The 23,055-nt window shown below is 47.2% G+C and overlaps 1 protein-coding gene across 1 annotated transcript in view; it reads left to right on the forward strand.

Annotated features, from left to right (window-relative positions):
- Positions 1–23,055, forward strand: part of TGM1 (transglutaminase 1) — a 40,800-nt gene extending 17,745 nt beyond the window's left edge. The window contains exons 4-14 of the mRNA XM_070953975.1: positions 2,995–3,113; positions 4,318–4,425; positions 10,147–10,321; positions 12,810–12,948; positions 14,785–14,888; positions 15,895–15,983; positions 16,105–16,258; positions 16,827–17,108; positions 17,506–17,666; positions 18,462–18,598; positions 21,989–23,055. Of these exons, the coding sequence (XP_070810076.1) occupies positions 2,995–3,113; positions 4,318–4,425; positions 10,147–10,321; positions 12,810–12,948; positions 14,785–14,888; positions 15,895–15,983; positions 16,105–16,258; positions 16,827–17,108; positions 17,506–17,666; positions 18,462–18,598; positions 21,989–22,382 (1,862 nt within the window). The 3' untranslated portion in view covers positions 22,383–23,055. The remainder of the gene's footprint in view (positions 1–2,994; positions 3,114–4,317; positions 4,426–10,146; positions 10,322–12,809; positions 12,949–14,784; positions 14,889–15,894; positions 15,984–16,104; positions 16,259–16,826; positions 17,109–17,505; positions 17,667–18,461; positions 18,599–21,988) is intronic.

The following is a 23,055-nucleotide window of genomic DNA, read 5'->3' on the forward strand; positions in this document are numbered from 1 at the left end:
CTCACAACATATTAAACCCGGGTTATCGAAAACGGAGCGATTTTTTTATTTTCGAAATGGATGACGCCCAAACAGATCGGTCCTATTTTTAAGGATTGATTTAAGTTTCGCTTTATAAATCGTCCTTGACTTACGACCGTTCATTTAGTGGCCGTTCGAAGTTACAACGTCACTGAAAAAAGGGACCTAGGACCGTTTTTCACCCTTACGGCCGTTGCAATATTCTCCGCAGTCACGTGATCAGAATTCAGACGCTCGGCAACGGTTTCATATTTATGACGGTCGCAGTGGCTCCAGGTCATGCGATCCCCTCTGGCGACCTTCTGGCAAGCCAAATCAGTGGGGAAGCTGGATTCACTTAATGACCTTTTGACTCGCTTCCCAAAGGCAGTGATTCACTTCACAGCTGCGGCAAGCAAGGTCGTAAAACGGGCAAAACTCCCTTCGCCAATGTCTCGCTTAGGAACAGAAATTTGGGGCTCAAATTGTCATCATAAGTCAACCCCAAATAGATCAGTGCTATTTTAAAGATTGATTTACGTTTCGTTTTATACATCGTCCTTGACTTACGACCGTTCGTTTAGTGACCATTCGAAGTTACAACGGCACCGAAAAAAAGGGGACTTAGGACCGGTTTTTCACCCTTACGACCATCGCAGTATTCCCCGCGATCACGTGTTCAGAATTCAGACGCTCGGCAACGGATTCGTATTTATGACGGTCACAGCGGCTCCAGGTCACGCAATCCCCTCTGGCGACTTTCTGGCAAGCAAAATCAGTGGGGGAGCTGGTTTCGCTTAACGACCGTGTGGCTCGCTTCCCAACAGCACTCTGCAGCTGTGGCAAACAAGGTCGTAAAACGAGCAAAAGCCCCTCCGTCAATGGCTCGCTTAGGAACAGAAATTTGGGGCTCAATTGTCGTAAGTCGAGGACGACTCGTAAATGGGTTTATTTTTGCATTTGAAGATATTTCTTAAGAGATCGGAGTTCAGTTTGACGTGGCTCCTTTCTTAAGAGGAGAGGGGGGGGAGAAAATGGGAATTTCCCCGATTCCCGTCTTTGTCAATATGTCTGACTTTGGAACCTTCTGGAAGGAAACGGGCAGGTGTGGCGTGGTAGTTGTTCTATATGCAAAAATTTAGGAATTGTATCACACCTCCCACACCCCTGTTCCTCTTTCCTTCCTGAACTGCAGGGAAGGCTGAGGAGAGACGGCGAAAAAAAAACATTTCTCCCTGCTATTCGTCGAAGGACAAAGACCAAAGGAAATAAATCTTTAGCTTGGCACACAGAAGGGAACATTTAAAAAAAAAGGAAAAACGAGGACTCACACAAACACAAACACACAAACACACACCCTAAATAGGTTTTGTTTTCTCGGAGCCGTCAGGAAGGAAAAGAAAGATAAAACCTTTTGATCTGTTTTTTATTTTGATCAAACCTCAGGAAATGACCTCCAGGACATTATTTGCTCGTCTATCTCTGAAAAGTTTTTTTTTTTCCTCAAGGAAATACCGAAAGTCCTCAACGTACGACCATAACTGAGCCCAAAATGTGTGTCATTCAGTGAGTTTTGCCCTGCTCGTCTATCTCGGAAAAGTTTTTTTTTTTTCAAGGAAATACCGAAAGTCCTCAATGTACGACCATAACTGAGCCCAAAATGTGTGTCATTCAGTGAGTTTCGTCCCGTTTTACGACTTTTCTTGACACCGTTGTTCAGAGAATCAGCGACCTTCTTAAATTAGTCAGACGGTCGTTAAGCGAATCCTACTTCCCCCATCGACGTTGCTTGTCGGAAGGTCGCAAAAGGGCAGCGTCCGAACCGGCTGAATCCCACCTCTGCAAAAGGGGATCATGTGACCTCTGCAAAAGGGGATCACGTGACACTGCGACCGTCATAAATTCATTGCCCAAGCGTCTGGATTTTGATCATGTGACCCATTTAGTGAGTTTTGCCCCGCTCGTCTATCTCGGAAAAGGTTTTTTTTTTTTTTTTCAAGGAAATACAGAAAGTCCTCAACGTACGACCATAACTGAGCCCAAAATGTGTGTCATTCAGTGAGTTTTGCCCCGTTTTATGACTTTTCTTGACACCGTTGTTCAGAGAATCAGCGACCTTCTTAAATTAGTCAGACGGTCGTTAAGCGAATCCTACTTCCCCCATCGACGTTGCTTGTCGGAAGGTCGCAAAAGGGCAACGTCCGAACTGGCTGAATCCCACCTCTGCAAAAGGGGATCACGTGACACTGCGACCATCATAAATATGAGTCCATTACCCAAGCGTCTGGATTTTGATCATGTGACCCATTTAGTGAGTTTTGCCCTGCTCGTCTATCTCGGAAAAGGTTTTTTTTTTCAAGGAAATACAGAAAGTCCTCAACGTACGACCATAACTGAGCCCAAAATGTGTGTCATTCAGTGAGTTTTGCCCCGTTTTACGACTTTTCTTGACACCGTTGTTCAGAGAATCAGCGACCTTCTTAAATTAGTCAGACGGTCGTTAAGCGAATCCTACTTCCCCCCTACGACCAAGCGTCTGGATTTTGATCATGTGACCCTAGAGATTACGATCGAAAGTGTGAAAAATAAGTCATGAGTCCCTTTTTTTCAGTGCCGTCGTAACTTTGAACGGTCACCGTTGTAAATCGAGAACGATTCGTATTTTTTTAAAAAAATAGTATTTTATTGTAACCATTTTTAGGAAGCTAATTTTTTTTTCAGAGGGATCCCAAAGCGGCCCACGCGAGGGGCAAAAATACACAATAAATAACATTTTTATTTGCAAGAACAGATCAGCAAGAAGCAAAAAATTTTATTTTAATTTCCCCAACTAAAAGACGTTTTCAAAGGGTAGATGAGTTCGCCAAGGTGTGTTTTTTGTGGCTGAGACGGTTCCTTCCTCCCTTTAAAATATATATTTTTAAAAGGAAAATAGAAGCGGCTGGATTTGTTTTCCACATTTACTTTAATTTTCCTCGTTTTCCCCTCCTTTAGAGGATTCGGTCCACATGCAACAGAGCGACTGGCTAAAGGAATACGTGCTGAACGAAACGGGAAGAATTTATTACGGGACGGAAAGTCAGATCGGCGAGCGAACATGGAACTACGCGCAGGTAAGGTGACCTTTTTCGTCTATTTCGTCGAAATATTTGGGGAGCAAATGGCCCTTGAAAGGACTCTGGCGGAGTTATAGGTATGTATCTCTACAAACCGCGGATTAGTTTTGGGCCACGTTTTGCTGTGAGGAGCTGCTGTGCGAGAAATTGGCGGCTATTTTGTGAAGGTTGAAAAAGTGAGACGGCTAAGGAACCAGCAAGGAAATAGAAGATGTTCGAGGTGATTTTTAAAGAGAGAGAGAGAGAGAAAGAGAAGGAAGGAAGGGAGGGAGGGGGGGAGGGAGGGAGGGAGGGAGGGAGAAAGAAGAAAGAAAGAAAGAAAGAAAGAAAGAAAGAAAGAAAGAAAGAAAGAAAGAAAGAAAGAAAGAAAGAAAGAAAGAAAGAAAGAGAATGGATGGAAGGAAGGATGGAAGGATGGAAGGAAAGGAGGAAGGAAGGAAGGAAGGAAGGAAGGAAGGAAGGAAGGAAGGAAGGAAAAAAAGAAAGAAAGAAAGAAAGAAAGAAAGAAAGAAAGAAAGAAAGAAAGAAAGAAAGAAAGAAAGAAAGAAAGAAAGAAAGTTTTATTAGTGAAGAAGGGAAGGGAAGGGGAAAGAGGAAAGGAAAAGAGGAGAGGAGAGAAGGAAAGGAAAGGAAAGGAAAGGAAAGGAAAGGAAAGGAAAGGAGAAAAGAAGGAAAGGAAAGGAAGATAGAAAAAGGAGGAAAGAAGGAAAGGAAAGGAAAGGAAAGGAAAGGAAAGGAAAGGAAAGGAAAGGAAAGGAAAGGAAAGGAAAGGACAGGACAGAACGGACAAAAGGGAGGCAAGGCAAGGAAAGGAAGATAGAAAAAGGAGGAAAGAAGGAAAGGAAAGGAAGATAGAAAAAGGAGGAAAGAAGGAAAGGAAAGAACAGAACAGAACAGAACAGAAAGGACAAAAGGGAGGGAAGGGAAGGGAAGGGAAGGGAAGGGAAGGGAAGGGAAGGGAAGGGAAGGGAAGGGAAGGGAAGGGAAGGGAGGAAGGAAATGGGAATAAGAAGGGAGGGAGGGAGGAAGACAGACTGAAAACAATGCAAACATGGCTACATTTCTCATTAGGGCAGGGGAATCCCTGGAATCTGGTCAAAAAAGTCAAAATGGCCACCGCAATGGTGCAGTCATCGCCCAGAGAGGCCCTGGGAAGCCACGGTTCCCTGCTCCCATGACCTTCCTCCTTGTCTCCCCTCAGTTTGACCACGGGATCCTGGATGCTTGTTTGTTCATGCTGGATAAGCGGGGGATGCCTCACGCAAGCCGATCCGATCCGATCATGGTTTCTCGCGTCGTCTCGGCCATGGTGAGTGGTGAATGGCTTCCTCTCCCTTCCCAGGCTCTGACGAGGGATCCAGAACCTTCTTAAAGAAGGGAAAATGCCAATTATTATTTCATTTATCTTTTCTTATGCTTTGCCTTGTTTTGGTTCGCAGCTTCGATCAATTCTCCTCATCGTTTCCTTTCTTCAATATCCCATTTTATTTTCTGTATTCTACATTTTCCTTTCTTTTCTCTCTCTCTCTCTCTTTCTTTTTCTTTCTCTCTCTCTCTTTTTCTTTCTTTCTTTCTTCTTTTTTGTCTTTGTCGTTCTCTCTCTTTCTCTTCCTTTCTCTTTCCCACTCTCTTTCTTTCTCTTTTTCTTTTTTCTTTCTCTTTTTCTCTCTCTTTCTCTCTCTCTTTTTCTTTCTCTCTCTCTTTCTTTTTCTTTCTCCTTCTCTCTCTTCTTTTGCTTGCTTGCTTTCTCTTTTTCTTTCTTTCTCTTTCCCACTCTCTCTCTTTCTTTCTTTCTTTCTTTCTTTCTCTTTCTATTTTTTTCTCTTTTTCTCTCTCTCTTTTTCTTTCTTTTTCTTTCTCTTTCTCTTCTTCTTTTGTCTTTGTCTTTCTTTTTTCTTTCTCTCTTTCTTTCTCTTTTTCACTCTTTTTCTCTCTTTCTTTCTCTTTCCCACTCCCTCTCTTTCTTTCTCTTTCTCTCTCTTTCTTTCCCTTTCTCTCTTTCTTTCTCTTTCCCACTCTCTCTCCTTCTCTCTCTCTCTTTCTCTTTCTCTCTCTTTTCTTTCTCTTTCTCTGCCTCTTTCTATCTCTCTCTCTCTTTCTTTCTCTTTCTTCTCCTTGGGCATTAAACTAACTAAATAAATCCAAGCACAGCAATCACTTACCAACTGAGTGCAGGCAGTCCTCAGCTTATGACCACGATGGCGGTCATGCAAAAGCCGGTTTCGCTTAACAACGGTGTGACTAATTCCTGCATTGATTCACTTAACAACCATCTCCCTTAGCAATATAACTTTTGGGCTCAATTGGGGTCGTAAATCGAGGATTACCTGTCCTCAAACAAGAAAATAACACCCTTCCTCAACTCTGCTTCTGTTTTTACCCACCTGTTCTGTTTGCAGAGATTATATATAAATATATATATATATTCCAAGATAAAAAAAATATATCACAGGTGCCACATTTTTCTTGATTTGCACATTTAATTTGCGGGAACGTGGAGCAGCCTTTGAACCTGATGAATTAATTAATCTATGAATTAATTGACGTGGATCTGGAATGGCTGGTTGGATCAGCCGACTTCTGTTCTAGGAAGGCCAAGCCAAGGCCTGCTTCTGTTTTCAGCCTGCCGTGCCGTGCCACCCCTTAATTGGGGTGCATCTCTTGCAATATTTGGGGAACAGGATAATTGCTTCCTTTCTCAAACGATTCATCAGAGCTGTTCGGTTCTCGTAAGGCCAGATTGTTGCCACACAATGCCTGAACCACACAAAACTATTCTTCAAAGGGCCATAATGCACGCGAGCTCAGCTCCGGCTGATTTTCGGGCCTTCTGGGCCCACTGGAAGTCAGCAAACAAGCCATTTCTGGCCTCCAGAGGGCTCCGGGGGGTGGGGGTGGGGAAGGCCGTTTTTGTCCTCCCCAGGCTCCTAGAAAGGCTCTGGAGCCTGGAGAGGGCGAAAAACGGGCCTACTGGGCCCACTGTGCCATCGCGGGCCAAAAGCGGGGGAAGCGCGGAGGGGTCGCACACACACCCACACGGGGGTGAGGCGCATAGAATTATGGGTGTGGGCACGCGTGTGTGCGACACCCCCCCATACACACACACACTCCCCCCGCTTTTGGCACGCGATGGCAAAAAGGTTAGCCATCACTGCCCTACACCATTTCAAACAAATGGCTGTCCACTCTTCTTAAAAACCCCCAGAGATGGAACAACCACCACTTCTGGTGGCGAGCTGTTCCACTGATTAATTGTTAAGAGGTTTCTCCGTCATTCCACGTTGCTTCTCTCCTCGATTAGTGGTTTCTTGAAGCCCTGCCTTCAGGAGCTTTGGAAAATAAGTAGTAATAGACTCCTTCCTCTTTGGGGCAGCCCCTCAAATATTGGAATCCTGATATCATGTCCCCTCAGTCCTTCTTTTTCTACCCAAATCCTGCAACCGTTCTTCGTGTGCTTCGTGTGCCTTTCATCATCTTAGTTGCTTCTTCTCTGCCCTTTTTCCCAAGTCTCAACAACATCTCTTTTGTAACGTGGTGACCGAAACTGGTTGCAGCATTCCAGGAGTGGCCTTACTAAGGCTGTATCAAGCGGGTAGTAATACGTCCGGTGATTTTGATTCTACGCCTCTGTTTACACAACCGAGGATCGTATTCGGTTTGTTATCTCACGGCTGCGGCCTCTCATACATATTCTTGCATTTAATTTCCTCTGACCTCTTCTGCTTTTCCTGTTCCGTTGCTCGCTCAGCAAATGGGTCGGCTCCCTCACCCCCGAGATAAATTCTTCTCACCGCAATCCGCCAAAAATGTATACCGTAATAAACTTGAAAGAGTCACAAATCTTGAGAAATCACACCAAGAGCCACAGAATTGACGGTGGAGAAACCACGCAGTAAGAGTTACAGGCAGGAGTGGGATTCAAAAAATTTTAGCAACCGGTTCTCCGCCCGGTTGCTGGGGTGGGCGTGGCCATGGTGGGCATGGCCTACTTGCCCTCCTGCACCATGGCGGGGGGGTGTTCGCCCTCCCCAGGCTCTGGAGGCTTTCCTTGAGCCTCAGGCGAAAACAGCCTCCCCCAGGCTCCGGAGGCCCTCTGGAGGTCGGAAACAGGCCCATTTCTGGACTTCCGGTACTTCCAGGAGGCCCGTTTTTCGCCCTTCGAGAGCCTCCACGTAGGTGCTGCACTTACTTGGCATCCAAAACAAACCGTGTGGAGACTCCTGGGAAGGGAGGGGTGGGCGGGGCCAGCCAGTCCTTGCAACTACCGGTTCGGCAAACCAGATGTAAAATTAGGATCCGATTTGCTCGAACCGGGCCGAACCGGTTGAATCCCATCCCTGCTTACAGGCGTTAAAAAACAGAAATTCAGCCCCGGAAACGGGGAAAACCTTGAAAAATAATCTCAGATGTTTTACGCAAAGCAATGGGGTTTTTTTTAACGGACAGGTAGTCCTCGATTTATGACCAGAACGGAGAGCAGAAATTTGGTCGTTCAGTGAGCCACGCTTGATTTCACACCCCTTTTCCCAGGGTTGTTAAGCGAATCACTGCCGTGGTTAAAATAAATGAATCAGGCAGTCGTTAAGCAAATCCGGCTGTTCCCCATTGACCTTGCTTGTCAGAAATTGCTTGGGAAGGTCACAACTGGGGAATCACATGATCCCATCATGCCACAACCATCGTAAATACGTACCAATTGTGCAAATTTTGCTCATGTGACTATAGGGACCTTGCAAGTTATAAGTGCGAGGACCGGTCATAAGTTACTATTTTCAGTGCCGTCGTAAGTCAAGGAGTCCCTGAAATGTTTTAATGCATGACCTATAAGTGATACACAACATTTCAACCTTTACTAACCTTCCTTCCTTCTCCTTTTTCCTCTTTTTGTTCCGCTTTAGTTTAGTTTAATTTAGTTTTTAAAAAATTGGTTCCTTCCTGCCTCTTTTTGTTTTCCATTGTTTGTCCAGCTTTTGCAATTTCTGTTTAAACATTTTTCTAGCTTTCTTATCGAATAAAATAAGTTGAACTGAAAAAAATAATAATAGGGAGGGAAGGGGAATATAGCATCAGGCTTTTAAAGTGGACGTCACCCCTTCGAGGTAGGCTTGATGGGGTATCCGACTCCATAAATATGGCTTTATAGAGATGGGTTAAAATACCATTTTTCAACCTGGCCAACTTGAAGTCGTGCGGACTTCAACTCCCAGAAGTCTTTGTTTTGCTGGCTGTGGAATTCTGGGAGTTGAAGTCCACATGTCTTTAAGTCTCTGAGGTTGAAAAACACTATATACAGGTCGTCCTCGATTTACGACCACAATTCAGCCCAATTTTTCTGTTGCTAAGTGAGACATTTGTTAAGTCAAGTTTGCCCCATGTTACGACTTTTCTTGCCACCTTTGTTAAGCAAATCCCTGCAGTTCTTGAATTAGTCACCTGGTCGTTAAGCGAATCCGGCTTCCCCGTGGACTTTGCTCGTCAGAAGGTCGCATAAGGGGATCCCGTGAGCCCGGGGACACTGCAAACCGTCATAAATGCGAGTCAGTTGCCAAGCGTCTGCATGTACGGTAAATCACATGAGCATGGGGATGCCGCAAGGGTCGTAAGTCTGAAAAGTGGTCCGAAGTCACATTTTTCAGGGCCGTTGTAACTTCGAACAGTCCCTAAGCGAATGTCATAAGTCGAGGACTACCTGTACAGCTGTATATAAGTAAGAATCATGGTCCCCAACACAGTAAATGCATTTACCACCGGCCAGGTTAGCAAAGATGTTTAAAAACATGTCTGCCAGATGTTGGAAATGTAACCAGACACCGGGTACATATTATCACATGTGGTGGACATGCACAAAAGGAAAGCAATATTGGACAAAAATACATACACGGTTAGAAAAAAAACGTTAAAGCGGCACATAGATTGTAAGCCAGAAACATATTTTTGTTAGTTATTATACCTGAAAAGTATAATAAAAAAGGGAATTGATATTTAATATGACATGTTTTGACAGCGGCAAGAATTGTATTTGCATAATACTGGAAAAATGAAGCACTTTCAGAAGAAGATGTAATTTTTTAAAAAAATTAGACTGGGCTGAAATGGAGAGATTGACACTAAAAATAAGAGAAAAAGAAGATACAGAATATTTTCAAACATGGGACTTGTTTGACAAATGGTTGGATAATAGAACAGCGGTGGGTTTCAGATATTGTTCCCACCGGTTCGTCGCGCGGGCGCACGCTAGCTTTGCATGCGCACGCACCTTCTCCACATGCGCCCAGCCTCAAATATGTGCCTAAATAGGACAGCATAACTGTTGTGGCCTGTACGCGGCCTGTGCAGCTAGCAGCTAATTCAGACAGCGAGGAGGCTGGTGTGGTGCTGCGCCAGTAGCCTGTGCAGCTGGCCCTCGAGTCGGACAGTGAGGAGGCTTGAGAGGATGTGGTGCCAGAGGCAGGGATTCATGCAGGGCCTTCAGAACCTCCAGAAGCTCCCATAAGTGAAGAAGAAGAAGAGGAGGAGCCTCTTCTCGATGCACGGGTGCGCAGAGCTGCCAAAAGGCAGGAGTGGCTCCTCAGGAGGAGGTCTCCTCGAGAGTAAGGCTTGGGGCTAATTGGTCACTCCCCTAGCCTATTTAAGGAGGAATGCCGACTGAGGCAATTTGCAGGGAACAACTTCATTCACATACCTTCGTGTCTGGTCTTGCTTATCTTATCAGCTTCCTGCAAATTGCTTCTGGGCATTCTGCCAACCACAGTAAGCTTTCAATATTATTCTTTGAATTCTTGGCGGCTGTTAATGCAGTTAATTAACAGCCGTTGTTGTAAAAAACTGGTTTATTTAGTAAACTGAGGTTTGAACGGAGTTTGTGTGTGCTGCGTTCTTTGGGGTCCGTAGCTGGGGCAGAACAATAGCGCCGGGGCAGGTGGGTGAGCCCACCCGCAATCTCCGCTAACTGTTAAAAAAACAACAACCCAACACCGTAGATTGTTGTGGCCGTGTTTCGATTCATGACAATGTTTGTGTTTCCGTGCAGGTGAACTCTCTAGACGACAACGGTGTTCTCGTCGGAAACTGGACGGGGGATTACTCCCGCGGCACGAACCCTTCGGCCTGGGTGGGCAGCCGAGACATCCTGCTGAAGTACCTCCGTACCGGTTACCCCGTCCTCTACGGGCAGTGCTGGGTGTTTGCGGGCGTCGTGACCTCAGGTAACTGGTGTTCGCTGTTGACGTGGGGAGGGTTGCGGAAAAGAAAAGAAGCAAGAACATCAGGGATAGGGGGCCGTAGATTGTGACGTTATGGGTGTCTTCATCCCGAGAGGTTTTGAAGAAGAGATTGGACAACCAAGTTTCTCTGAAACGATGTAGGGTCTCCTGCTTGAACAGGGGGCTGGACTGGAAGACCTCGAAGGTCCCTTCCATCTCTTTTATTCTGTTATTCCTCCCCCTCCTCCTTCTCCTTCTCCTCCTCCTCCTGCTACTATTTTTTAAGAAGAAATTGGACATTTGTCTGGAATTGTATAGGGCCGTGATGGCGAACCTATGGCACGCGTGCCACAGGTGGCACATGGAGCCATATTTGTGGGCACGCGTGAGAGCGTTGCCCTAGCTCAGCTCTAGCATGCATGCGTGCACTGGCCAGCTGATTTTTGGGCCTTCTGCCCCCCCCCCCCCCGGAAATTTGGAAATGGGCCATTTCCGGCCTCCGGAGGCCCTCCAGGATATGGAGAAGGCTGTTTTTGCCCTCCCCAGGCGCCAAGAAAGCTTCTGGAGCCTGGGGAGGGTGAAAAATGAGCCTACCAGGCCCACTCGCATGCCAAAAGTGGGGGGAGCGCGGGGAGGATTACGTGCACATGCACAGGAGGTGGGGCGCATTGAATTATAGGTGTGGGCACATGTGCTCCCACCGCTTTTGGCACACAACGGCAAAATGGATAGCCATCACTGGTATAGGGTCTTCTGTTTAAGCACGGGGTTGGACTGGAATGCTATAACATGGTCCTGATTTTTCCTTTTAAAAGATCCTGAGGGGAAAAAAAGAGTAATTATTAATTATTTCTTGATGGCGACAAGCAGGCCAGTCCGTTCCCAGCCAGCGGAGGTAGTCCTCGCCTTACGACCACAATTGAGCCCAAAATTCCCCTTGCTCAGCAAGACACTTGTTACGTGAGTTTTGCCTCGTTCTACGACCTTTCTGGCCACCGTCGTTAAGCGAATCACCGCATTTGATAAGTTAGCAACGCCATTGTTAAGTGGATCTGACTTCCCCATTGGCTTTGCTGGTCAGAAGGTCGCAAAAGGGGGATCAACTGACCCCGGGCCGCAGCCACCGTCGTAAATATGAGTCGGTGGCCAAGCATCTAAATTTTGATCAAGGGTGAAAAAAACCGGTCCTAACTCCTAAGTCATTTTTTTTCCAGTGCCGCCGTAACTTCAAGCGGTCACTAAACGAACGGTCGTAAATTGAGGATTACCTATACTTGCTGATGATCAGCAGAAAATAGGCAGGCTCAGTTCACATGACCTGTGTGAAGGTGATGATTTCACGACATGACAACTGAGGAATTTTAAAAGAGGAGTTTATGCAGTGATGTCATTAAGGGGGCGGGGCTTACATGGCATACATTAATTACCCTGGGCGGTTCTGATCATTTATGCATCTGATTATGTATTCCCGGAAATTTTTCTTCGCTCATCAAATGATGCCAGAATAAATCAACTACAGGTAGCACGCCCCTTAACCAGCCCAAAATGTCTACTGCGGAGTCAAACATTTGCGTTCTGTCCCATTTTATGACTTTTCTTGCCACGGTTGTTAAGTGAACTGCTGCCGTTCTTCATGGTTATTAAGCAAATCCGCTTTCCCCATTCACCTTGCTCGTCATAAATACGAATCGCGTGATCGCCGGGATGCCCGCAACGGTCGTAAATGTGAAAAACGGCCCTGAAGTCACTTTTTTTCGGTGACGTCGTCACTTCGAACGATCACTAAATGAACTGTAGTTGTAAGTCGAGGGCTTCCTGGATGTGATGTTCACATGTTGTGCTGAATCACACGATTCCTGATTCCATTTGAGCACAGGCTGCATGTGGTGCGACCTCAAGCCACGATACAGGTGTGGTAGTCCTCGACGTACTACCGCAATCGGCCCCCGGAATTTCTATCTGATCTGAAGCCAAGCGGCTGTGAAACGCGTCCCTTCCGATTTTACGACTTCCCCCCCCCCCCACGGTTGCGAAGCCAATCACTGAGGTTGGTTAAGCGAATCACATGTGGTTAAGTGAATCCGGCTTTGACTTTCCTTGTCGGAAGATTATTGGGACAGTCACAAAGGGAGATCACATAACCCCATTATAAATACATGCCAGTTGCCAAATGCCCAAGTTTAAAATCGTGCGAGCCTGTGGACGCCGCCCCCATTGTAAGTGCGAGGACTTGTTGTAAGTCACTTTCTTCAATGCTGTCGTAACTTTGAGCGTTTGCGAAATGAACGGTTGTAAGTCGAGGGCTAACCTGCATTACTGGCCAAACACGTGGGTTCACATGAGTCTCGCTGCTCGATCCTGAATCTTTGCAAATATTCAGGAGAGCAAATAACACCTTCAAAAAATCCCGCCAACTTTTTGGATACCTGTCGAGAAGAACCACTAGGCCTCTCTGCTGATACCCTACCTCTCTGTCCCTCTTCCTCCTCAGTTCTGCGGTGCCTGGGCATTGCCACCCGGACTGTCACCAATTACAACTCGGCGCACGACACGGACGTCAGCCTCACCATGGACATCTATTTTGATGAGAATATGAAGCCCCTGGAGCACCTCAACGCTGACTCTGTGTGGTGAGGACACGAGACCTCCTCCTCCTCCTCCTCTTCCCCCTCCTTCCCCTCCTCCATGGGTGTTCAGGTGGTGAGGAGAAGGACAAATCTGCAGAGAAGAGCAACTAAGATGATGAAGGGCCTGGAGGCTAAAACATATAAAGAATGTCTATGACTGACTATGACTCCTCCTCCTCCCTCTCCTCTTCCTCCTCCTCCTCTTCCTCCTCCATGGGTGTTTGGGTGGTGAGGAGAAGGACAAGTCTGCAGAGAAGAGCAACTAAGATGATGAAAGGCCTGGAGGCAAAAGCATACAAAGAATATCTATGACTTTCACTATGACTCCTCCTTCTCCCTCTCCTCCTCTTCCCCCTCCTCCATGGGTGTTCGGGTGTTGAGGAGAAGGACAAGTCTGCAGAGAAGAGCAACTAAGATGATGAAGGGCCTGGAGGCTAAAACATACAAAGAATGTCTATGACTTTCACTATGACTCCTCCCTCTCCTCCTCCTCCTCCCTCTCGTTCTCCTCCTCCCTCTCCTCCTCCTCGTCCCCCTCCTCCATGGGTGTTCGGGTGTTGAGGAGAAGGACAAGTCTGCAGAGAAGAGCAACTAAGATGATGAAGGGCCTGGAGGCTAAAACATATAAAGAATGTCTATGACTTTCACTATGACTCCTCCTCCTCCCTCTCCTCCTCCTTCTCCTCCTCCTCCATGGGTGTTCGGGTGGTGAGGAGAAGGACAAGTCTGCAGAGAAGAGCAACTAAGATGGTGAAGGACCTGGTGGCTAAAACATACAAAGAATGTCTATGACTTTCACTATGACTCCTCCTCCTCCCTCTCCTCCTCCTCCTCTTCCCCCTCCCCCATGGGTGTTCGGGTGGTGAGGAGAAGGACAAGTCTGCAGAGAAGAGCAATTAAGATGATGAAGGGCCTGGAGGCTAAAACATACAAAGAATGTCTATGACTTTCACTATGACTCCTCCCTCTCCTCCTCCTCCTCCCTCTCGTTCTCCTCCTCCCTCTCCTTCTCCTCGTCCCCCTCCTCCATGGGTGTTCGGGTGTTGAGGAGAAGGACAAGTCTGCAGAGAAGAGCAACTAAGATGATGAAGGGCCTGGAGGCTAAAACATACAAAGAATGTCTATGACTTTCACTATGACTCCTCCTCCTCCCTCTCCTCCTCCTTCTCCTCCTCCTCCATGGGTGTTCGGGTGGTGAGGAGAAGGACAAGTCTGCAGAGAAGAGCAACTAAGATGGTGAAGGACCTGGTGGCTAAAACATACAAAGAATGTCTATGACTTTCACTATGACTCCTCCTCCTCCCTCTCCTCCTCCTCCTCTTCCCCCTCCCCCATGGGTGTTCGGGTGGTGAGGAGAAGGACAAGTCTGCAGAGAAGAGCAATTAAGATGATGAAGGGCCTGGAGGCTAAAACATACAAAGAATGTCTATGACTTTCACTATGACTCCTCCCTCTCCTCCTCCTCCTCCGCCACAAAACCCTTCCTGTCCCTGACTATTTCTTGAGCGGCCATAAAAACTAGCATATGTACTTGAATTAAACGTTCTATTTTCTTCCGAAACTTCTCTTTTCTTGGATTTATCCACGGTTGGCCTACCGGGGGTTGAAAAGCTCAATAAATCGCGTGCTGGCAGATATCGCACATTGGTGGTTGTGACACATACTTTGAGTAACAGGGAGCCGCAACAGAGGGGTGAAAGAGCCACGTGCGGCTCCAGAGCCGCAGGTTGCTGACCCCTGGCATAGGGTCTCCTGCTTGAGCAGGGGGTTGGACTAGAAGACCTCCGAGGTCCCTTCCAACTACGCACTGAACCCTTGAATTTCCTCCCTTGGATGCAGGAATTTCCATGTCTGGAACGACTGCTGGATGACGAGACCGGATCTGCCTTCGGGGTTCGACGGGTGGCAAGTGGTGGACGCAACCCCTCAGGAGTCCAGCAGTGGTAAGTTTGGGGTGGTGAGAAAGATCTCTTGTGAAATGGGTTCTCCAACCTTGAAAACCCTTGAGAAGGTTCTAGATCAGGGGTATCAAACTCAAGGCCCGGGCCGCGGGCCGAATTCGGCCCGCGGGGTGCTTAGAACTGGCCCGCGAGGCCGCCCTGGGAATGGCAAAGGACCAGCCTGTGATGCCTCTGCCAGCAAAAACAGAGTCTGGATGGTTCGCGCCCTCCTGGCCACACCCCCTGCATGCGGCCCTCCCGAGCTCCATTTTCGCTGGCAGAGGTACCACGGGCCAGTCCTTCGGTGTTTCCAGGGCGGCCCCGCAGGCCAGATCTAAGCACCCCACAGGCCGGATCCAACTTGCGGGCCGGGGGAGGGCATGGCCAAGGGGGCACAGCAGTGGTGGGATTCAGCAGGTTCTATCAATTCAGGCGAACCGGTAGTATCGACTGCGATAGGCCCCGCCCACGCGCCCGGACGTAATGCCGTCCTATTTAGCCACATTTTGGAGGCCGTGCGCACACATGGAAGGTGTGCGTGTGAACAAAGCACATGCGTGGAAGGAGCGTGTGCACGCTCACATCTGCGAACCGGTAGGGGAAAGTCAGTGAATCCCACCTGTATGTGGGATTTCCCACGGTAGGGGAAAGTAAGTGAATCCCTCTGTCAGCGTTTTCGCTGACAGAGGACTGCAGGAGGCCGTTGCAGCTGAAAACTGAGCTCTGGCCACGCCCCCTGGCCACGCCACGCCCCCCCCCCGAGGTCATACACAACCCTGATGTGGCCCTCAATGAAATCGAGTTTGACACCCCTGTTCTAGATTGAAAGTGCCTCCTGAAGTTGTAAATGCTCCAACACACTATTTTTAAGAAGATTTGTCTGAAGTGGTGTAGGGTTTCCTGCCTGAGCAGGGCATTGGACTAGAAGACCTCCGGGGTCCCTTCCAACTCTGTTATTCTACTCTTCTCCGTTTCCTTTCTCGCGTTCACCTCCCGTCTTTTCCCACAGGGATCTTCTGCTGCGGGCCCTGCTCCGTGGAGGCCATCAAGAACGGTCTGGTCTACATGAAGTACGACGCTTCCTTCTGCTTTGCCGAGGTGGGTCTTCCTTTTAGCGCCGAGCAGATCTGAGGAGGCTCGGTGTCGAGATCGGTCCTTCAGGCCCGGCGGGGAGAAAAATCGTCAGGAAGGGCGGATTGGTGACCCTTTGTCTCCTCAGGTGAACAGCGACAAGGTGTATTGGCAACGCCAAGGGGACGGCAGCTTCAAGATCGTCTACGTAGAAGAAAAAGCCATCGGCCATCTCATCAGCACCAAAGCCGTGGGATCCCATCAGCGGCAAGACATTACCAGCCTTTACAAGCACCCCGAAGGTAAGGGAACGTTGAGCGGAGAAGAATTGGCACAGTAGTGACAAAAGGACAGGCAGTCCTCGACTTACAGTGGCTCGTTTAGGGACCATTCGAAATTACAATGGAAAAAGTAACTGATCGCTGTTTTTCACACTTGTGACTGTTGCGGCATCCCCGTGGTGATGAGTTCAAAATTCAGATGCTGGCAACCGACTCGTATTTTATGACGGTTGTAGCAATCCCGGGGTTACGTGATGCCTTTTTGTGACCTTCTGATCAGCAAAGTCAGAGGGGAGGCGTGATTCCCTGAACGACCATGTCATTAACTTCACGACTGCAGTGATTCACTCACTCGTAAAATAAGGCAAAACTCACTAAACAAATGTCTCACCAGAACAACAGAAATTGTGAGTTGAAAGTTTGGGTGAGGACTTTAATCGTGGTCGTAAGTCGAGGACTACCCCAGGTAGCATCTATTTGCTGATTATCCTAAAAACGGCGTATTTCCTCAAGGTCTTCTTCAGATCTCTCTCTTTGAGGATTGAGGAGAGGGGCCCCTTTTTGAATCATCCATCCTTTCTCCCCGCAGGATCGGAAGCCGAGCGCAAAGCGGTAGAAACAGCCGCCAAGCACGGCACCAAGGCCCACATCTACACCAACAAAGAGTGGGGAGAAGACATCTCGGTGACGGTTGACACCCAGGAGGCCTACACCGGACAGGACATTTCCTTGAGGGTCATCCTGAAGAACCGGAGTTCCATGCCTCGCAACGTCTCTCTCAACCTCTTTGTGGCGGTCATGTATTACACGGGAGTCACCAGCAGCAATTTTAAACAGGAGCAGCGGCAGGTCCAGGTTCCTGCAGGAGGAGGTAACCATCTCCGGCTGCCTGAGGCATGGCATCTGGTGCCAAAACTGGGAGGGCCCCCAAGGCGGTTGAGGGTGTTGGAATTCATTGTTGGAATGTATCTTTTTGCGAGAGCTATGGTAGTATTCAGCCAATAGATGGCAATGTTTGCAAGTTTGGATCTACGGTATATATATCTCCTGTTACAGTTAAAATAGCTGAGCAGTAAAGCACATTGTGACTGTGCTCCTTGTTTGAGCTGTGCTATTTCTAACAAAGGGCCACCTTCTTTATACATTGTCAGGAAGGAATGGGTTCGCGATGCAGAATGGGCTGGGCAAAACACGGAAACCTTGGTATTTGTTTATCCTGAGGGTCTCCACTTACCTGACCCCACATTTGTCTCCTTTCCTTCTCACAGCTCAACAGGTTCCGATGGTCATCTCCTATCCCGAGTACAAGCCCCATCTGGTGGACCAAGGAGCCATGAAGCTTAGCATCTCCGGGAAAGTAACCGAAACCGGACAGGTCATCGCAAAGGAGCACACTTTCCGTCTTCGCACCCCAGACCTCACCATGACGGTACGACACAGACTCTTGGCTGTCCTCACCAGCCACGTCCGACAAACTAGGTTGGACAAGGCTGGTGAGATCTTCTGAGCCCAGGAGATTAGGATTCTCAGGAGATGTTGCTTAGGGAAATATTCCTGCAACCGTTCTTCATTTGTTCCCTTTTTGTCACTGTCACGAATGAAAAAAAAAAACTCCACAGCCGCTCTTCGTATTTACGGCCTTTGCCAATCTGTCAAGCCCAGGAACGCTAAAGGAAGGTCATAAACACTATCACAGTTTCACTTAGTGACTTCTCCTCGTAATGACTGGGGCCAATTGTGGTTGCTAAAAGGCGGCGGTTTAGTCAGCCGCAGCTGATTTTATGATGTATTTGGCCGCAGCTGTTCCACGAAGCAGTGCCGTTATTAAGCGAATCGTGCGGTTGTTAAGTGAATCTGGCTTCTCCCGTTCACTTGTTAAGTGAATCATGTGGTTATTAAGTGAATCTGGCTTCTCCCGTTCGCTTTTGCTTCGCGAGTTGGGAAGGTCAAAAATGGCGATCGCGTAACCCCGGCAACCATTGCGAATGCATGGTGGTTGCCAAGCGCCTGAATTTTGATTGCGCGACCGTGGGAATTCTGGCACGGTTATAAATGCGAGGACCGGTCATAAGGCACAAATCACATTTTTCAGTGCTTCGAACGGTCACTGAATGAATACAGGGCTACCTGTATTCTCTTTTACGGCCTCCGGAGGATCCGTTCACAACCCACTTGGTTCCGTTATCCTTCATCGTCTCTCATCCTCTTCCTCTCTTCTCCGCAGCTGCTGGGCCCGGCCATCGTTGGACAAGAGACTCAAGTCCAGATCGTCTTCAAGAACCCCCTTCCTGTGGTTTTGACCAACGTCACTTTCCACATGGAAGGATCCGGACTCTCGACTCCTAACACAACGACCGTCGGGTGAGTAGACCTGTAAAAAAGCTGCCTATTGTGGTGTTTTTGCTCTTCCTGTGATCCAGTGCCCACACGCAAAGTTCAATGCTCCCCTGGCCCGCCCCTCCACGCATGTGTGTGTGACACCTCCCCCCCCTGTGCTCCCCTTGCTTTTGTCACGCGACAGCAAAAAGGTTACTGCTGGCCCTGGTAGGCCCGTTTTTCATCTTCACCAGAGGCTTTCTTGGAGCCTGGGGAGGGCAAAAACGGCCTCCCACACCCACCCCAAGATCCTCTGGAGGCCAGAAATGGCCCGTTTCCCAACTTCCGGTGGGCCTAGGAGGCCCAAAAAACAGCTGGTCGGCGCGCAGATGCGCACTGGAGCTGATCTAGGGCAACGCTCACGTGCCCAAACACCTGTGGCATGCGTGCCATAGGTTCATCATCACAGCTCTATACCATTCCAGAGAAGTGGTTGTCCAATCTCTTCTTTTTTTTTTTTTATTTATTTTTTTATTGGTTTTACCACAACACAACACAACACAACACAACATACAAAACTCAAACACCTGCTACGTGTTTCTTTTTACATATCCGTTTCGTTCCTCTTACTTTCTACTGTATACATTCCTCATTTTTCCATCCTTTATTATCTTTATCTTTATCTTTATCGTCCCTTTATTTTTAATTTTCTCCAGTTACAATATTTTGCATATTTGTCACCTTCTTCTCTTATGAGAGAACACATTCTCTCATAAATGTGTTTATTCACATTTACTTTCCCTAATCTTGAGCCATTCATACATTTAGTCCATACTTGATAATATTCTGTATCTTCCTTTTCTTTTATTTCTTTCGTCAATTTATCCATCTCCGCACAGTCCAGGATTTTCTTAATTATTTCTTCCTCTGTTGGGATATTTTCACTTTTCCAGGACTGTGCGTAGACTATCCTTGCCGCTGTCATTATATGCAGAATCAAATATCTAATTTCTTTACTAGAAGTTCTGTTCAATATCCTCAGTAAAAAGATTTCTGGTTTCCAATCCACATTAGAGCCAATTATCTCTTCTATCCAACTTCTAATTTTAATCCAATATTTTTTCGCATTGGGACATGTCCACCAGAGATGATGATATGTTCCAGGGACTTTTTTACATTTCCAACAATTTGGAGAATTGATCGGAGACATTTTAGCAAGTCGTACGTACTAGTGTGAAGTGCCATCTGTAGAACATTTTTAACTGGTTTTCCTTGAAGGCCGTTGAAAGAGTCAGTTTAATATTTATTTCCCATAATTTTTCCCATTTCTCCAATTCTATATTGTAGCCAAAATTTTTGGCCCATCTAATCATGGGTCCAATCTCTTCTTAAAAACCTCCAGTGTTGGAGCGCCGACAGCTTCTGGTGGCAAGCTGTTCCACAGGTTAATTGTTCTTTCAGGAAATTTCTCCTTAATTCCAGGTTGCTTCTCTCCTTGATTAGTTCCCATCTGTTGTTTCTTGTCTTGCCTTCTGGTGCTTTGGAAAATAAATTGACCCCTTCCTCTTTGTGGCCGCCCCTCAAATAGACACTTCAGAGGAAGATGTTTCTCTTACCTTTCAGCCAAAATTCAGGACCACCAATGTTTTTATTTTATTTTATTTTATTTTATTATTTTATTTTATTTTATTTTATTTTATTATTTTATTTTATTTTATTTTACTTATTTTATTATTTTATTTTATTTTATTATTTTATTTTATTATTTTATTTTATTTTATTATTTTATTTTATTTTATTTTATTCTTTTTTATTTTATTATTTTATTTTATTTTATTATTTTATTTTATTTTATTTATTTTATCAGTGTTCATCTGCCACATGGTGCTTTTCAAAGGACAGGTCTTTGCAATCCTAAATTGAACATAGAAGTCGGAATTATTCTGCCTTCTAAAGCAGGGGTCTCCAACCTTGGCAATGTTAAGGCTTGTGGACTTCAACTCCCAGAATTCCTCAGCCAGGAAGCTTGGTGGCTGAGGAATTCTGGGAGTTGAAGTCCACAAGCCTTAACGTTGCCAACATTGGAGACCCCTGCTCAGTGGTGGATTGCTCCCGGTTCGCACCGGTTCGCAAGAACCGGTAGTAAAAATTTGTAGTAGTTCCGAGAACCGGTAATAACATTGGCTGGCCACGCCCCCGAACCGGTCCCCAGCCTGGTCACCGCTCGCTTACCCCGCCCACCTCATCAGAGGCTTTTTATTTTTTATTTTTAAAAGCATTTTTTCTACAACCTCTTCGGCCAAAAAAATGCTTTTAAAAGTAAAAAAAAAAAAAAAAAAAAGCCTCTGATGATCCCGCGGCTCAGCTGGGAACGTCAGAGGCTTTTCAAAGCATTTTTTCTACAACCTCTTCAGCCGAAGAGGTGGTAAAAAAAAAATGCTTTGAAAAGCCTCTGACGATCCCAGCTGAGTCACCTGATCGGCAGAGGCTTTTCAAAGCATTGTTTTCTGCAACCTCTTAAGGTTGTGGAAAAAATGCTTTTAAAAGTAAAAAAAAAAAAAAAAAGTTGGCCACGCCCACCCAGTCACATTACCCCACCATCAAGCCATGCCCACAAAATAAGCCACGCCCACAGAACCGGTCGTAAAAAAAATTAGAACCCACCTCTGCCGACAGATGGGTGCTTTAAAGAGGAAAAGGAATGCATGATTTTGACAGAGAAAGAAAATAACCGTTTCTTAAAATGGGTACATTTTAAGAGGTCACCTGGACCAAATCCCTCCTGGGTGAAGTACCCACAAGAGACGACCATCTTGGACAATTTTCCAAACAGAGAAATCAGGGGAAAGTGACAAAAACAACCAATTGTGCCCTCTGCACATGTGCAGATTTTTTTTTTCCTAAATATCTCCTCTCGGTCCCCACTTCCATATTCCTAGGTTCATTAACATTCCCTTGGTACATTAATTTCAAGTACAGGTAGTCCTCAGCTTACGACCACAATTGACCCCCCCACCAAATGTCCACTGCGACCCGAGACATTTCTTAAGTCAGTTTTGGCCCTTTACGACTTTTCTTGCCGCAGTGACTCACTGCCGTTGTTAAATTAAGTGAGCCGGTTGTTAAGTGAATCTGCCTTCCCCGTTGACTTGGCCGGTCGGAAGGTCGCAAAAATGGGATCGCGTGACTCCGGGACGCTGCAAACCGTCATAAATGTGAGTCGGTTGCCAAGCGTCTGAATATAAATCACGGGGAGACTGCAACGGTCATGCGTTTAAAATGGTCGTAAGTCACTTTTTTCGGGGCCGTTGTCACCTCAAAAGGTCACTAAACAGTTATAAGTTGAGGACTCCCTGTACTATTTCTCCCTGTGCATAATTTTTCCTGAGCGGGATTTGCAAACATGACCCAAAAATGTCTGTTTTCACGTTTCAGGGATATTGGTCCAAATCAAACCATTCGACTCTGCCAGAACTTCACCCCGCTGCGTGCCGGACGTCGCCAGTTGGCTGCCAGCTTGGACAGCCCACAGCTCTCCCAAGTCCATGGCGTGTTGACCATCGACGTGGCCCAGAATCCTCCACCGGGCCCGTCGGCCTCTCCTGCACCTGCCCGAGGTTCTCCCGCCCGGGGTCGTAGCTCCCCCGGCCGTACCCGAGGCTCTCCTGCGGCCACTCGGGCCTCACCCAGAAGGCAACCTGCCAACCACAGCGCCCCAACCAATGCCAACACAAACGCCAACACAAATGCACGGGGTACCCCAAGCCGCCAGCCCAATCCCGGGGCGGCTGCCGCCTCCAGGCCAGGGGCCACGGGACGGCCTGTTTGAGCCAGCTCTTAGCCGCGGTGCCGAGTGTGATGTCACAGCACAGCAGAACCGGGTGGCGAAGAGAAGAGGGGGGCCCTTGCCCGAGCCACGGAACCACAGTGGGGTGTGCCGAGCCCACGAGGCTGGTGAAAAAATGTATCTCCTAGGGGTGAACTTCCAGAAACTTCTCCACCTTTTCATCCACCGATTTCTCTTTTCTTCGTTTTCGCTCCACCGTTTTTCCTGCAAATATTTTTTTTTTCCCACATATCCGGTCGAATTGCAATTTCTAGAGTTGAGACCACCGTCGGGTGCAATCAAAGCATCTTCCTTCTTTCACACAGTTCACTCGAGATGTGGGTTGAAGACTCGGCTGCCCCCTCCAGCTCTGGGACCCCATCACTCCCTCCCCACTGCCCCAGGGGTGCCACCCACTCACCCTTTGCAAAGAACCCCTCGTACGTTTATTACTTGACACAGTAATTTTTCACCGTGAAATTTATTCCCTTCTTTAAACGCACGCCGATCTTCACTTGCGCACGCTTGCTTCCATTAATGGTGCAAAAAGCTCCGGAGAAGTTCTGGAGAACTTCCCGACGGAAAAGCGATAAATTGATTTTTTTTTTTTTCAAATTATTATTCCCTAAAATGCGTGGTGGGGCTTCTCACTTGAGCCAAAGGAATTTTCTAGGAA

This window comes from Pituophis catenifer, unplaced genomic scaffold (genome assembly GCF_029215685.1).
Source record: "Pituophis catenifer annectens isolate HBS135680 unplaced genomic scaffold, rPitCat1.0.hap2 SCAF_15, whole genome shotgun sequence".
Lineage (NCBI taxonomy): Eukaryota > Metazoa > Chordata > Lepidosauria > Squamata > Colubridae > Pituophis > Pituophis catenifer.